The 15,236-nt window shown below is 44.9% G+C and overlaps 1 protein-coding gene across 2 annotated transcripts in view; it reads right to left on the bottom strand.

Moving 5' to 3' along the window:
• Nucleotides 1-15,007, bottom strand: part of LOC144597878 (protein Niban 1-like) — a 95,731-nt gene extending 80,724 nt beyond the window's left edge. For both annotated transcript variants that reach the window (XM_078407609.1, XM_078407610.1), the window contains exon 1: nt 14,875-15,007. In XM_078407609.1, the coding sequence (XP_078263735.1) occupies nt 14,875-14,926 (52 nt within the window). In that variant the 5' untranslated portion in view covers nt 14,927-15,007. The remainder of the gene's footprint in view (nt 1-14,874) is intronic.
• Between the last annotated feature and the right edge of the window lie 229 nt (nt 15,008-15,236).

Raw genomic sequence — 15,236 nt, 5'->3', positions numbered from 1 at the left:
AGCAGCCACAGCCAGACATAAAAACAGCTTTTTTTCCGCGAGTAGTAGCTCTACTCAATAACCAAAAGTCTGTAGTCTCTTTTTGCTCTGGTTTATTTCACTCACACATTTAAACTGTAACGTTTTATTCTTAATGTTTTATGCTTTATTCTTAATTCTTTGCTGTATGTTTGTGTTGTTACTTGAGAGCGGAGCACCAAGGCACATTCCTTGTATGTGTACATACTTGGCCGATAAACGTATTCAAATCTTCAATCAATCCAATCATAATCATGAAAGACTCACACCACCTCGGCCATGCTCTCTTCTCACTGTTCCCACCAGGAAGAAGGTTTAGAAGCCTGAGAACCATTACGTCCAGGTTCAACCACAGTTCCTTCTTCTCAACCACCAGCTTCCCAAACCACCGTGAGCAACTCTAACCTCAACCCCGCTCAGCAGCGAACCACTAAGCTGCTTACATTTTTGCACTAACAGTTTTTAGAATTTTCTTTCCCAGAGGGTTGTGAAATCAATAGAAATGAAGATTGATCGGGAACGTGGGTCAGATATGGGATCATCCACTCACCCCAAATTCTGCCGCTCACCTGTGCACTGGGGACAATTTCAATGGCCAACTCGCTTAAAAACCAGCACATCTTTAGGTTGTGGGACGAAACAGGAGCACCTGGAGGAAATCCACAAGTCACAGGGAGAACGTGCAAACTCCACACTGACAGACCCTGAGCTCAGGATTGAACCTGTGTCTCTGGCATTGTGAGGTTTACTAGCTGCACTACTGACATGCCCCAATGTGTATCTTAACATAACTTGTAGGCTAATTTGTTTAAATGCAAGCCCAATAAAATGGCAGTCTGAAGAAGGCTCCTGATCTAAAACACTAACTTTCCATGTCCTCCAGAGCTGCTGCCTAATTTGCTGAGTTCCTCCAGCACTTTGTGTTTTTGCTTAATACTGGCACTTTTGATTTAGAGGTAAATTGGCCCAGGTTTGTTTCCCAGCTGAGATTTCAATAGAGGAGTCTTGTTCTCTTTCTTTTCATGTTTAAACCTGAGGAGACTCTATTCAGTGGCCAAAACTGAGGAACGTTCTGATAAAAAACACTGTATTGCTTTATGACAATACTCTTGGGTTTATACCAGTTTGGTTTTATTGTATTCCCAGTGACTGGGTAATATGATTTGTGATTACTAGGCATACTTCAAGATCGCTTGACTAGTTATTAAGAGAGGCACATAAGCTAGGATGGAAACATGCTGCGGAGCAGAGAGGTTTCCAGCTCTGCTGCATGCATTCACATAATCACTGGAGACCTCATTCAATTATATATTCTGGCAATGACTGAATATATTTGAGAAATACAGAGAAAGATGAACTGCAAAGACTTCCTTTCCAAAACTTGCAAGTTTGGGTCTGCGTCTGTGATCTTTCACTATAAATGTTAAACGTTCATTGAACTATACAGCACTGAAACAGGCCCTTTGGCCCACATTATCCATGCTGACCATGTTCGCGTTAGTTTAGCTTAGAGAGAGCGCGGAAACATGACCTCGCCCACAGAGTCCGCACCAACCAGCGATCCCCGCAAACTAACATTATCCTACACGCACTAGGGACAATGCACGATTATATCAAGCCAATTAACCCACAAATCTGAACGTCTTTGGAGTGTGGGAGGAAACCGAAGTTCTCGGAGAAAACCCACGCAGGTCACTGGGAGAACGTACACACTCCGTACAGACAGCACCCGTGATCGGTCGATAAAACCCGGGTCTCTGGCGCTGCAAGCGCTGTAAGGCAGCAACTCTACCACTGCTCCACCTTGCCGCCCAAAAGTTGAAATGTCAAGACTTTTAAATATAGTAAGAAAGAACTAGGTTTCCTTCAGGGAAAGTGGCAGCTGAAGAGCAAAGGCTCCACCTGTGGAATAGCTCTCCAGCGATTTGTCTCCATACCAACCATACAGGCAGCACCCGTGGTCAGGATCGAACCTGGGTCTCTGGTGGTGAAGGCAGCAACTCTACCACTGCGCCACCGTGCCATTTTGGCGTTCCCTGTTAGTTCCATTTCCCTTCCTCTCCACATATCTGTCCAAATGTGGCGTGATATGCTTTTGGTGGCTGCTAAGAATATGAACGCAAGAACGTACAATGGAAGTGTCCAACAGGCTTGAAGTTTCAATGTTTACAGATATTTTCAAGAAGCATATTCTCTCCTTTATCTAGCTGTCGATTTAGCCCAAGGTAGATATTCCATGGAATTTATACAGATGGCTAAAAATCATGGAGAACATTAACAGTTCACTTGATTTTAAAAAAAATGAGATTGTATATAATTTTAACCATTTCCAATACCAGCTGTGTGGAATGATGGAGTGTAACTAACTAATAGAGTCATCACTCCCTAATGTTACTGGGGAAGCTCATTTCCCTTATGGTAAGCAAGCTATTAGTTCTTTCCTCTGCCATATGGTATCCAACTAAAGTAAAGGAAGATGGAGTAAATCAAATAGGTTTTGAAAAATGCGACTTTTACTCCACAAGCTTTTAAGCACAGAACATGATTCTGTTCACAAAATAGAATACTAGCCACAGACTGTGTTCACAGGATTATTTTGTTAACCTACCAGAAACAAATATTTCAGCTTTCCAGCACAACGGTGTTGCTGTTATTTGCAATGATTGTGATATGCTGACTGATACACTGATAGACAAGTGGGTTTTTCAGATGGAAACACGAGACTTCTGCAAATGCAGAAATCTTGTGCAAAAAAACCCAAAGTGCTGGAAAGACTCAGCAGGGCAAGCAGCATCTGTGGAGGGAAATGGACAGAAACATTTTCTTTCCATTGCCCTCCGCAGATGCTGCTTGACCTGCTGAGTTCTTCCAGCACTTTGTTTGTGCACTTTTAAGATGTTGCAGATATATTACTTAGCAATTAACATGTGAACGGAAATACCAGTTTACATAAGATGTTTGTTCAGGTGTCAATTAATTCTCTGATAGAAAGCTATCAGACCAGAGCCATCAATTCAGCTGCACCTTAGTGATTTACACTGGATACTTGGGATAAATAATCACTTCCATGTTGGTTGGGAACCACATCCTAATTGGGAAAAAGACATTTCTCATCAGAAGACAACATTGTCCCAGTTATGAACACCAAATTTAAAAACCGCATCTACAAATAATGCAATAGTCTAATTCATATGACTTTGGAAAACATTACATTACTTCTTTCCAATTTCGATGTTGCACAGCTAAGTGGCTTATGGCTTAACTGCTTTGTGTTGGGCTCACTGGGTGAAGTGACAATAACATGATTAAACATATAGAACCTCGGCAATTGAACACTCGCACTACCATGATTTTTTTTCCCCAATTATGTTTTGCACAAACGTCTTGTTTTTTCCACAGTCTTTTTTTCTTTTTACTGTCTTGCAGAATTTATGCATAATTTAGGTCTAAATTGTTTGTGTATGTTGTCCAAGTCTATGTGCCTGTGATACTGCTAACAGCATGATTTTCATTGCACTCCACCGTGTTTATGACAGTAAACTTGACCTAACTTGACCGATCCATGGGACATTGATCAATCCTACTAAAGATAACAATCTGTGATATTCTCAGTCATCAGAGGGTGGCCAAAGTAGGAGTGGCACAGTGGTACAGTGGTAGAGTCACTTCCTTACAGCGCCGGAGACCCGGGTTCAATCTAGACTACGGGTGCTGTCTGTAAGAAGTTTGTACGTTTTCCCTGATACCGCGTGGTTTTTTTACGGGTGCTCCGGTTTCCTCCCACACTCCAAAGACATACAGGTTAATTGGCTTTGGTAAGTTGTAGAATTGTCGTTATCTCTGACATCTCCCTACCGTTTCTGGATCTCACCATCTCCATCACAGGAGACAGACTAGTGACTGACATCTACTACAAACCCACTGACCCCCACAGCTATCTGGACTACACCTCTTCCCACCCTGACTCCTGCAAAAGGTCTATCCCCTACTCCCAATTCCTCCGTCTACGCCGCATCTGCGCCCGGGGTGAGGTGTTTCACACTAGGGCATCAGAGATGTCCTCATTCTTCAGGACACGGGGCTTCCCCTCTTCCATTATAGACGAGGCTCTCACTAGGTCCTCCTCTATATCCCGAAGCTCTGCTCTTGCTCCCCCTCCCCCCATTCGTAACAAGGACAGAATCCCCCTTGTCCTCACCTTCCACCCCATCAGCCAGCATATCCAACAAATCATCCTCCAACATTTCCATCACCTCCAATGGGACCCCACTACTGACCACATCTTCCCATCCCCTCCCCTCTCTGCATTCCGCAGAGACCATTCCCTCCATAACTCCCTGGTCCACCCGTCCCTTCCTACCCAAACCACCCCCTCCCCGGGCACTTTCCCCTGCAACCGCAGGAGATGCAACACCTGTCCCTTTACCTCCCCCCTCAACTCCATCCAAGGACCCAAACAGTCTTTCCTGGTGAGACAGAGGTTCACCTGCACCTCCTCCAACCTCATCTATTGTATCCGCTGCTCTAGATGTCAACTTCTCTACATCGGCGAGACCAAATGCAGGCTCGGCGATCGTTTCGCTCAACACCTTCGCTCAGTCCGCCTTAACCAACCCGATATCCTGGTGGCTGAGCAATTCAACTCCCCCTCCCACTCCCAGTCGGACCTTTCTGTCATGGGCCTCCTTCAGTGCCATACTGAGGCCCACCAGAAATTGGAGGAACAGCACCTCATATTTCGCTTGGGCAGTTTGCAGCCCAGCGGTATGAACATTGACTTCTCCAACTTTAGATAGTTCCTCTGTCCCTCTCTTCCCCCCCCTCCCCCCACTCCCCCTTCCCAGTTCTCCCACTGTCTTCCTGTCTCCACCTATATCCTTTCTTTGTCCCGCCTCCCTGACATCAGTCTGAAGAAGGGTCTCGACCCGAAACGTCACCCATTCCCTCTCTCCTAGTTGCTGCCTGACCTGCTGAGTTACTCCAGCATTTTGTGATTCCGTAGAATTGTCGTTGGTGTGTGTAGGTTAGTCGGACATGGTGGGCGGAAGGGGGTATTACCTTGCTGTATCTCTCAAGTTTAAAGTCTAACAGTAAAGTCTAAATGGGCCGTGTCCAAAGAGAAGGTAAAGTGGAGGGGAATTGTGACTTGTGAATAAAACAGTGGTGGGAGAGTCGAACACAGGCATAATGCTGCATGGGGTTCCCGTGGGCTAGGTTGCCCTGAGTATCTGATAATGCTGCATGGGTTTCCCAAGGGCCAGATGGCCCTGAGTATCTGTGTTCAGAGGCAGTATCAGGATCACAGACCATGGCATTTGTGAGTTCTTGGCTCACAGAAGTTCTGGTTGTTAGCAACAAGAAATCAAAATTACAAAGGATGATGATTTTCAATGTAGAAAATGTTCCCAAGTGGGACATTTTAAATCATGCAGGTTTTACTATTTTCAATGTGCCATACTCCATGTTTCACAGTGTGTAAAAAACACATTTGTTTTCTTGCGTCGACAATGATGAAGATGCCATCACTGTACAAAATGGGAAATTGGCATCAGTGCTGGGATGAAAGGCAGCAGGAACTATCTAATGGTCAGGACCACATCACCTGCTGTGTACAATCGCGAGAAAACTTGCTGAAAGATGATGTGCACGAAGCTTTCACACATAACAAGGGGCACAAACAGATTTTCTCTGATCCAATCTCTTTGCTTCATTTCTAGCTTTCGTTTAGCAGTTGGATGCAAATGAAACCACCATGCAGTGCGAAGAGCATTATTCATCTTGCCTTAAACATTTTATCTGCAGGACGGCTGCAGTGAATCTGTTTCAGCTTCATAGAAAAACGATGCCCTGGAACTTTTTTTTTAAATGAAAATAAATCTGGAAGCTATTCAGAGAACCTTCAGTTTCCTTCTTCAATTTTCCTATCAGAATACAACATATCAGAGACTAAACGTAAAACTTATTTAGTGGGCAAATTCAATAACTTAGGATGTTTATTACTTTGCAATTGTTTAGAACAAAATCAGATTTATTATGCAGATATTGCATCTGCAGTTCCTTGTTTCTTCAGATATTCTATTGCTTTTATGTAATTACATTATCTGTGTTTACTTTTTTAGTTTAACTGAAATGCTATAATTTGATGTGGTGATGAATCCTGCCTTTGTGAGATGTGGTAGTGACCGGGGTGAGACTGGTCCTTGATTATGCTGGTGGCCAAGCCAAGACAACATAAAGTGTGAAAGGAGTCAATGGAAAGGAGGTTGGTTTGCGTGATGGTCTGGGCTACATCCAAAACTCTCCACAATGTCTTGCTGCCTTGGATGGAGCTATCCCCAAACCCCAAGCTGTGATGCATTCTAATAAAATACTTTCTGCGGCGCATCTGTAGAAGTTAGTGACGTTACTGGAGACATGCCGAATTTCCTCAGCCGTGTAAGGAAGTAGAGGCATTGTGGGGCTTTCTTGCCCATAATTTTTGATGTGGCTGGTCCAGCACAAATTGCGGGTGATATTTATTCCAAGGAACCTGAAGCTTTCGACCATCTCTCCCTCAGTGCCACCAATGTTTATGTGTGCTGCTTCGCTTCCTGAAGTCAGTCACAATCTCCTCTGCCTTGCTGACGTTGAGGGAAAGGTTGTTGTCATGGTACCAGGTTACAAGGTTTTCAATCTCCATTCTGTGCTGCATCTCGACATTACTTGACATCCGGCCCACTGCTGCAGTGTCGTCTGCAAACTTGTAAACTGAGTTGGATTGATATTTGGCTGCACAGTCATGAGTGTATAAAGAGTATAGTAGGGGGTCGAGCGTGCATCCTTGTGGGGCACCGTTGTTGAGAATTATCACAGAGGATGATTTGTCACCTATTATCACCACTGATTGTGGTCTGTTAGTTAAGAAGTCGAGGAAACAGTTGCAAAGGGGAATTGTAGGAAGGAACTGCAGATGTTGGTTTAAATCGAAGATGGACACAAAATGCTGGAGTAACTCAGCGGGACAGGAGGCATCATGGGATAGAAGGAATGGGTGACCCTTCATCAGAAATGGGGAATGCTGACCAAGTTCTATGACATGGCAGAATGAATCGCCTTGAGGAAGGCTCTCGAGTTAGGAATAGGAGAGACAGTAAATATTTATACCGACAGCAGATGCACCTCTGGGGTCATACATGATTATGATGGCTGAGCATGTACGAGGTATGCTACCCTCTCTGCAGGGCACCACCAAAACAAAAAATAGGTTCAAAACCTGTAGCAGCAGTTGGTCTCATCCAGGAGACAGTTGTGATGAAGGTGTGCCCACAAAATGATTCAGACCACAGAACAGGGAAGAGACACAAAGTGCTGGAGTAACTCGATGGGACAGAAGGAATAGGTGACATTTTGGGTTGAGATACTTCTTCAGACTGAGAGGCAGGGGAGAGGGAGGCATGGAGATATGGAAGGGTAAGGTGCGGAAACAGGACATCAAAGGAGACAAAGGGAATTGATTACACAGATGAAGCAGATGGAGACTTTACAGAGAAAGAATGGGAATGGAATGTGGATACAAGTCGTGCCCACGTAAGGAGAGTGACCAATATGTCAGAGAATATAAAGAACATCCAGGAGTCCATCCCAGTAGAGAGAAACAGATGAGGGAACAATGAGGGGATAGCCCGGGACCAAAGTGAGTAAGGCAAAAGGAGGAAGATCATGTAATGGTTAAACTCGGCCCAGAGAGGGGTACTCCAAATACGGTCTAACCAAAGTCCGATAAAGCTGTGCCATGACTTCCTGACTCTTATGAGATATGTTGTCAAGTTGGAGAAAAATAAATAAAAGTATAGAAAGGTCATCTAAAGGGATTTTTTTTTTTAAATGGCCCTGAAATTGCTTTTATTGTTCATTGTACTTATATTGTTAAGAGAGTATGACATAGAAGTCAAAGGCAGAGAAGGCTGGCTATGAAACTGTGGATCTTTTTGGTTAGTGTATCGTGTTTCTGGCTATGTTACACCTCACAACAAAGGTCTTTTCAGCTGTTTTAAAATGTCTGAATCAGAATTAAATCGTTATTTAAGTAATAAAGTACCATTTATTTAAATATATATATTTCAAAAGATGGTTACATTTTAAAATGATGAAATCACTTATATTTAGACGTTTTAGTTTAGAGATGCAACGTGCAAACAGGCCGTTCAGCCCACCAAGTCCAAACCTGGCAGTGATTTATCAACTAAAAAATTATATATGTGCACTCACTAAAATGCAATTCAAATATTTCGCTATTTATGCTATAGACATGGACAAAATATTAGGAACAAAATTGTGCAATGCATTGTGCTTTAATGGTTTCAAAAAAACATTTTTTACAATCCATTACAATGACATAAGCATCTAAGAAAATAACATGATACAACCATGGTAACCGATGATCACACTAGTTCAATGCTATCCCACTTTCACATCTGACACACTCGGGCCAATTTACGGAAGTCAATTAACCCACAACTTGCACATATTTGGAATGGGGGGGGGGGGCGGAACACCCAGAGATAACCCATACAGTCACAGGGAGAAAGTACAAACTCTATACAGACAGCACCCGTAGTCAGCATCAAACTCTGGTCTCTGGTGCTGTGTGGCAGCAACTCTACCCTTGCGCTACAGTGAAGCCCAAACCACACTGTTCTGATCTGCAATTAACTCGATTAAATGGGGTTACATTAGAAATCATAGTCAATGCTAACATACAGCTCAGGAACCAGGTACAAAGTGTATCCGGTCACTCAGCTCAGCATGGCAGAACTCCGGCCCTGGATTCAGTGCTAACCCGCAGTGGAGGAGGAGGTCACATCACCAATACTTGACCGACACAATATTGTTACCTGACACTTATCTCAAGAACTGGTGGCTGAAGTGCAGTGAGATGTGAGCCATTAAAATAAGGGTGGATTGTGAGTTGTTTAATATCTGATAGTTTCACAGCAAAGGTCATGTTGCACAACCCATTGTCCGTGATCCGCCACCAGCTTGCAGATGGCCCTCTGTTTACCTCCAATGTTCCCGATGAACTCTGCCTATGACCAGCAAAATTCTCTGATGCAGGCAGCAAATTTGGCGAACATCAGCAAGAAGAAGTCATTAGTACAGGAATTTCTCCAGAAATCTAGATGAGTAAGGAAGCACTTGGCAATGTGATGCACTTCTGCTAACGTCTCAAAGTTTACCAGCTTAATAAACCTTTACAGTGAACTGGATTGTTCATTGGCTAAGCCTCACTCACCTCAAAGTACCTCAGTACACATGACAATAAACTGAACTAAACTTTGGAAAGCAGAACAAGCTGCCAAGGTGTCAGAATCAAACTTATCGAAAAGTTTGGCTCCATATTGAACTCAGTGTTATTGAAATAGTTTTTAACTCTGCGGGTATTACTCAGAAGCTTGGTGCAACAATTTACTCCCTATCATCAGTTAAAATGTTGGATTTGCTTTTACATTTAGAAAACCATTAATCTAAACAGAGTTCATATAACCAATACACCAGCATGAGCTATGGAAAATCATTGCCAGAAAGCTGTGCCTGTTATCTTCGGTTACAAATTTATTTTCTCATGTGGGGCAAATGAAAATGTAACAGAAGAGAACACACTGACACGCACTGAAAGTAACAGCTCTGTTGGTCTACCCTGGCAACCATATCTGTTTTGGAGATTAGTATGTTTCACTCTAATTAATGCTACTCTTACAATCTTTGGCTGTATTTTTTGAGGAATGGAAACTACTTATATTGCAACTAATCACATCTGCTACAATGATTGTATCATGTTTTTTTTAAATTTAGATGCTTATGTCATTGCAATGGGTTATGAAAAACGTACTTTTGAAACCATGAAAGCACAGTGCATTGCACAATTTTGCTTCCTAATATTTTGTCTGTGTATATAGCATAAATAGCAAAAAATATTTGAATTGAGTTTTAGTGAGTATAGACCAAGTGGACCCATTGGGCCCAAACCTCTCCTGCATTGGTGCAGCACCCTCTCCTCCCCCCCTCCCCTCTCCCCCCTCTCCCCCCTTCCTCTCCCATCCTCCCCTCCACTCCCCCTCCGTCCCCCTCCCCTTCCCTCCTTCCCCACTTCCCCACTCCACCCCCTGCAACCCCCCCTTATCCTCCCCCTCCCTCACTAGGAGATAGAATTAAAATGTTTTAATGTGAATAACTTAAAATATATAACAACGATTTCTATGAAACTTCTTCCATTAGCACCAAAGGGATGACAGTGAGTAAGGTGGGCCTAAAATTGTCGCACTATCATGTACCGATTTGGCTGTAGTTCAGGAACAAACAAACAAACAAACAAACGAGAGTTTTAGTATATAGATATCATTTTATATTTTTGAATCTAATTTTTTAAGTTGATAAATCACTGACTGATGTGAAACTACACTGGGCAGATGAGAGGAGCCCAAATTTTGTTATCCAATCTGTCCTGTTGACCATGGACGGTCTATTATGATTATGATATGGTGTCTCCTCATTTTGTCACTATTTATTATTCTTGATCATTCTACAGAGTTTCAGCGTAGAATTTTAGAGCAGAGAAGCAAAATTCATCGTTCCTTCTTCAGCTCTTTCTAATGTGCAGGAAAGGGCCACGCACACGTTAGTGCTGCTGTGTACAGCTCCAGGGTTCTGGGTTTAATCTTGACTATAGTGTGGTGTTTGTTCCTTCTCACAACCATGTGCATTTCCTCCAGGTGCTCCAATTTCCCCCCACATCCTAAATATGTGTTGGGCAGTCTAATTGGTTATTGTAAATTACCTACTAGTGAGAGCATGTGGCAAAAGAACCAAGGGCCACATGAAATGCTGGGAAATTGAGGAAATAAGAAAGGCAAAGGAATTTGTGGGATTGCACCAGAGGTGATGGGCCAAATGTCCTTTCCCGTGTCATAATAAGTAAGTAAAGTCCTTGGGCTGATTTTCTTATTCACTGAGAGGTCACATATCCTACCCATTTCCAGACTACAGGAGAAAAATTCTGCTGACAGTTCTGTGTTTGGAGAATGATATTGAAGACAAACGATAGGGGTGGAGTAATGGAACAGGGAGTAGAGCTGCTGTCTCGTCTCACAGCTCCAGTGGCCGTGGGTCCTGTCTATGTGGAGTTTGCCCGGTCTTCTTGTCCTCTGAATGTCCGCACTGCCTGCAACAATTATTGCGCTGAAACCAACAAACGTTTCTTAGAAGATAGACACAAAAAGCTGGAGCGACTCAGTGGGACAGGCAGCATCTCTGGAGAAAAGGAATGGGTGACGTTTCGGGTCGAGACCCTTCTTCAGACTGAGAGTCAGGGGCGAGGGAGTCTAGAGATATGGAAGGGTAAGGTGTGAAAACGACAGATCAAAGCGGGCGGTGATAAGGGACTCTGGTCGTTCAGTGCGTCCTTCTGCTCGGTTGCACGTCAGGTAGGGAGACCATTAGTTTGGGTGTGTGAGGGTGGTGTGAGGTGGCAGAGGGGATACTCGGTGGACAGTGGACAGCGGTCTGCTTCACGCCCTGCTTCTCAAAGGTGACTCCTTGCCACATGACCGCACCCCCGGGTAACACGGTACCCAAAAAGCGAGAGGATGTCTTTTCCCGCTACAACGGAATAAAAATGTTCGATGTCTTTGATGTTTTACCACGATAATATTACAATTGCTGGAGGCAATAAAGAAATTGAGAGGATTTCGTGTCCCAACCAATATCCGCCTTACTATATGAAGGAGACACAAAGAACTGCAGGTGCTGGAATCTTAACCGGATTAGACAGCATCTGGAGAGGGAATGGGCAGTTCTTCAGACTATACGCCGACTGCCCAAATGTGCCTCGCCCGCCGAGTTCCTCCAGCACTTTGTGTTTTACAGTATGACGGGGTTCCTCAGCTCACTAACTTCCAGTGTGTTGGAAAGGTAAAGAGACGAACTGGGACAATTGGCTCACAGCCCCTCCTGAGTTCAGCTAACTCACAGTGAATGACAGGGAAGCCTCGCACCGCTCAATTCTACAATGTTCAGCCTATCAACATGAACTACTTACTCTTCGCCTCTTTGCCTCTTATTTTGGGGCCGATCAAGGAAAGGACATTAACTCACTCAGCATGGAGAAGCCCAAGTTTACAGCGAACCCCGGTTGTAGTGGAATCGTGTACATAGATTTTACTGAGATCTCCGCGTATAGGATTGGTGACCTTCAGTGAGAGAATCCAGCAGGGAAACAGGCCCTTCTAGTCAGCGCCGACAATCAACCTCCTACTGAAGGCTGATTAGAAAGGAACTGCAGATGCTGGTTTACACCGAAGATAGACACAAAATGCTGGAGTAACTCAGCGGGACAGGCGGCATCTCTGGAGAGAAGGAATGAATGGTTGAAGTTTCGGGTCGAGACCCTTCTTCAGACAAACTTAGAACTGGGTGAAGTTTCGGGTCGAGACCCTTCTTCAGATCTGACCCGAAACATCACCCATCCCTTCCCTCCACAGATGCCACTGAGTTCCTCCAGCATTTATTTAGTGTCTACCATATTTGTACTGCTCCGACTGTATTATTTATTCCATCTGTTGGGGGTTTGTTTTTACTGCGGTGCGGGTTTTTCCCTGTTTAGTTGACGTGTCAGATGGTTGACAGCGATATTACATTGGCGAGCAGCACTCCCCCAAAGGCGAGCCCAGGGGGGGAGATTGGCAGCCCGCAGCTGTGGCCGGGGAGCCGGGGAAGCGGCCAGAGGGAAGACCAGGTTTTGGTTTAAAGTTGAATGACTTCGCTTTCGTCGCCGATGATGGTGCCTTTGCTGTGTGATGATGACTGACTGCGATTCCATGGGGATTCCCAGGTTTCACAGCGTCCATGTGTGTGTGTGTGTGGGCTCTGCACACCCAAACCCCACAGGCATTTCCCCCAAATGTCCCGAGCAGTGTTTGTCTCTTCCTTTTGCGCGCCAGATGTTTGTGAAGTGCAGTGGATTTGGTGCGGGGGGGGGGGGGGGGGGGGGGGTCAATAGACAAAAGGTGCAGGAGGAGGCCATTCGGCCCTTCGAGCCAGCACCACCATTCAATGTGATCATGGTTGATCATTCTCAATCAGTACCCCGTTCCTGCCTTCTCCCTATACCCCCTGACTCCGCTATCCTTAAGAGCTCTATCTAGCTCTCTCTTGAATGCATTCAGAGAATTGGCCTCCACTGCCTTCTGAGGCAGAGAATTCCACAGATTCACAGGGTCAGGCTGAAGGCGTTGGCACAGCCGCCGCCGCCACGTCTCCACACTTGTGCTCGCCCTCACACTTGCCAAGAACACAAACCAACCTTGGAGGACATCGGCGCTCCACTAAGACACGCGCTGCCCGTTTCAGCAAGCAACGCAAACCTAACAAAAACTTTTGGAGTGTGTAAGGAGCTGCAGATGCTGGTTTAAACCGAAGACAAGACACAAAATGCTGGAGTAACTCAGCGGGACAGGCGGCATCTCTGGAGAGAAGGAATGGATGGCTGACGTTTCGGGTCGAGACCCTTCTTCAGACAAACTTAGTTAGAAACTGTTCGCTGGAAATGGGTGTAGTGACAATTTCATTAGGACGGAGACTTATGACAAAAAATAACTGCTGGAGGAGCCTCTTGTGTCTCCATTCTGCTGGCACTTGATGTTTGGAGAATTACTTGAGATACCAAAGAACATCTTTGGAAAATAATCTGTTAAAATAACTCTGGTTCGGGAGAGAAAAATCTGATAAAGGGTCTCGACCCGAAACATCACCCATCCCTTCTCTCCGGAGATGCTGCCTGTCCCGCTGAGTTACTCCAGCATTTTGTGCCTATCTTCGATGTAAACCAGCATCTGCAGTTCCTTTCCTACGCACATCGAGGAGCTTTGAGTTTGCACCCATTGCTCTTGCAATAGAAGCATTAAGATCCATCCATATGTAGAGGACACGCACCTTAACTGACGCAAAACTGTGAGTCAATTAGGCCATTGACTAATTCAGCCCAGCGGTTAGAGTTGTACCTCGAGGGACAGCCCCGTGGTTGGTCCTTTATCCAGTCGTCCAGAGAGCTGAAACACTGCTGTTCCTTTCTATTCCCCACATGTCCTCAGCAACACACACGCCGAGCAAACGTGGCACAACAACCCGTCTGCTCTCCGCACGGCAGAGGTTGGAGCCGCTATCTGACAGCCAACCATTCGAAAACGGAACATCCAGGACGTTAATAATTATAAAAACGCCGGGATACGTTAATAAATAACCCCTTTGTATATAAAGCAAAGCCCCCTCCTTTCAGATGCGAAAGGACTAGTCCTTGGATCGGAAAAATATTTGGGTTTTAAAGTTTCTCTCCAGTTTTAAAGCTTCTCTAAAGTTTCGCAGACACCAGAAGTGAATCAAATTTTCCGCTGGAGCCCCTTCTCCCTCCCCACGCTCAATCCTTTCAATCTTTCACAGTTCTAGAGTAAAATTGTTGATATCTACTTCCTGGGTCTCAAAAATAAAGTGATCACAAAATGTGTATTGGGGGACACGCAGACTACACGGAGCGTCTCGACCCGAAACGCCACCCGTTCCTTCTAAACACAGATGCTGCCTGTCCCGCTGAGTTACTCCAGCATTTTGAGTCTGTTCTCCAACACGCCAGGCAGGCAAACATTGCAAACATTGCCACCGCGGGCACTTCATTCGATGCCGTCGTCCCTTTCACATACACACAACATAACGCCGCTCACTCGATTTCCACTTATCAAAGATTAACAACTAACAGTTTAGCGGGACTGAAACTTGCGAGTTGATTCCCCGCTGCACTCGAGCAAGACAGCGTAATTACACGCTCCTCACCTCTGACATATTTGCATTTGTTCTCATCCAAGCTGGAAACAGTTCCGCCCATTCTATCAGGAGAAGGAGACCGGCCTCATAAGCGGGGTCTGAATCTGAACCTTCGGCGGAGCCACGCCAGTCCTGGACTGTCAACGAGTGAACATGCAGCAGAATTGCTCGGATCATTCTGTATTATAATTAACTTCCTGAAAGAAGTCACCGCCTTCACCCCGCCCCGTTCCCCCAACCAGATCGAGTAGAGGTTGGCTCTTACACAATAATGACCGTCGCGAATAACTAACGACAGCTAAGCGGTATTATGTGTAAGATTGCACAACCTAGTTAAAGGATAATAGTTGTGTTGAACTCAGAATTTCTAC

Source organism: Rhinoraja longicauda, chromosome 11 (assembly GCF_053455715.1).
Source record: "Rhinoraja longicauda isolate Sanriku21f chromosome 11, sRhiLon1.1, whole genome shotgun sequence".
NCBI lineage: Eukaryota > Metazoa > Chordata > Chondrichthyes > Rajiformes > Arhynchobatidae > Rhinoraja > Rhinoraja longicauda.
This window is presented reverse-complemented; position numbering and strand designations above follow the sequence as displayed.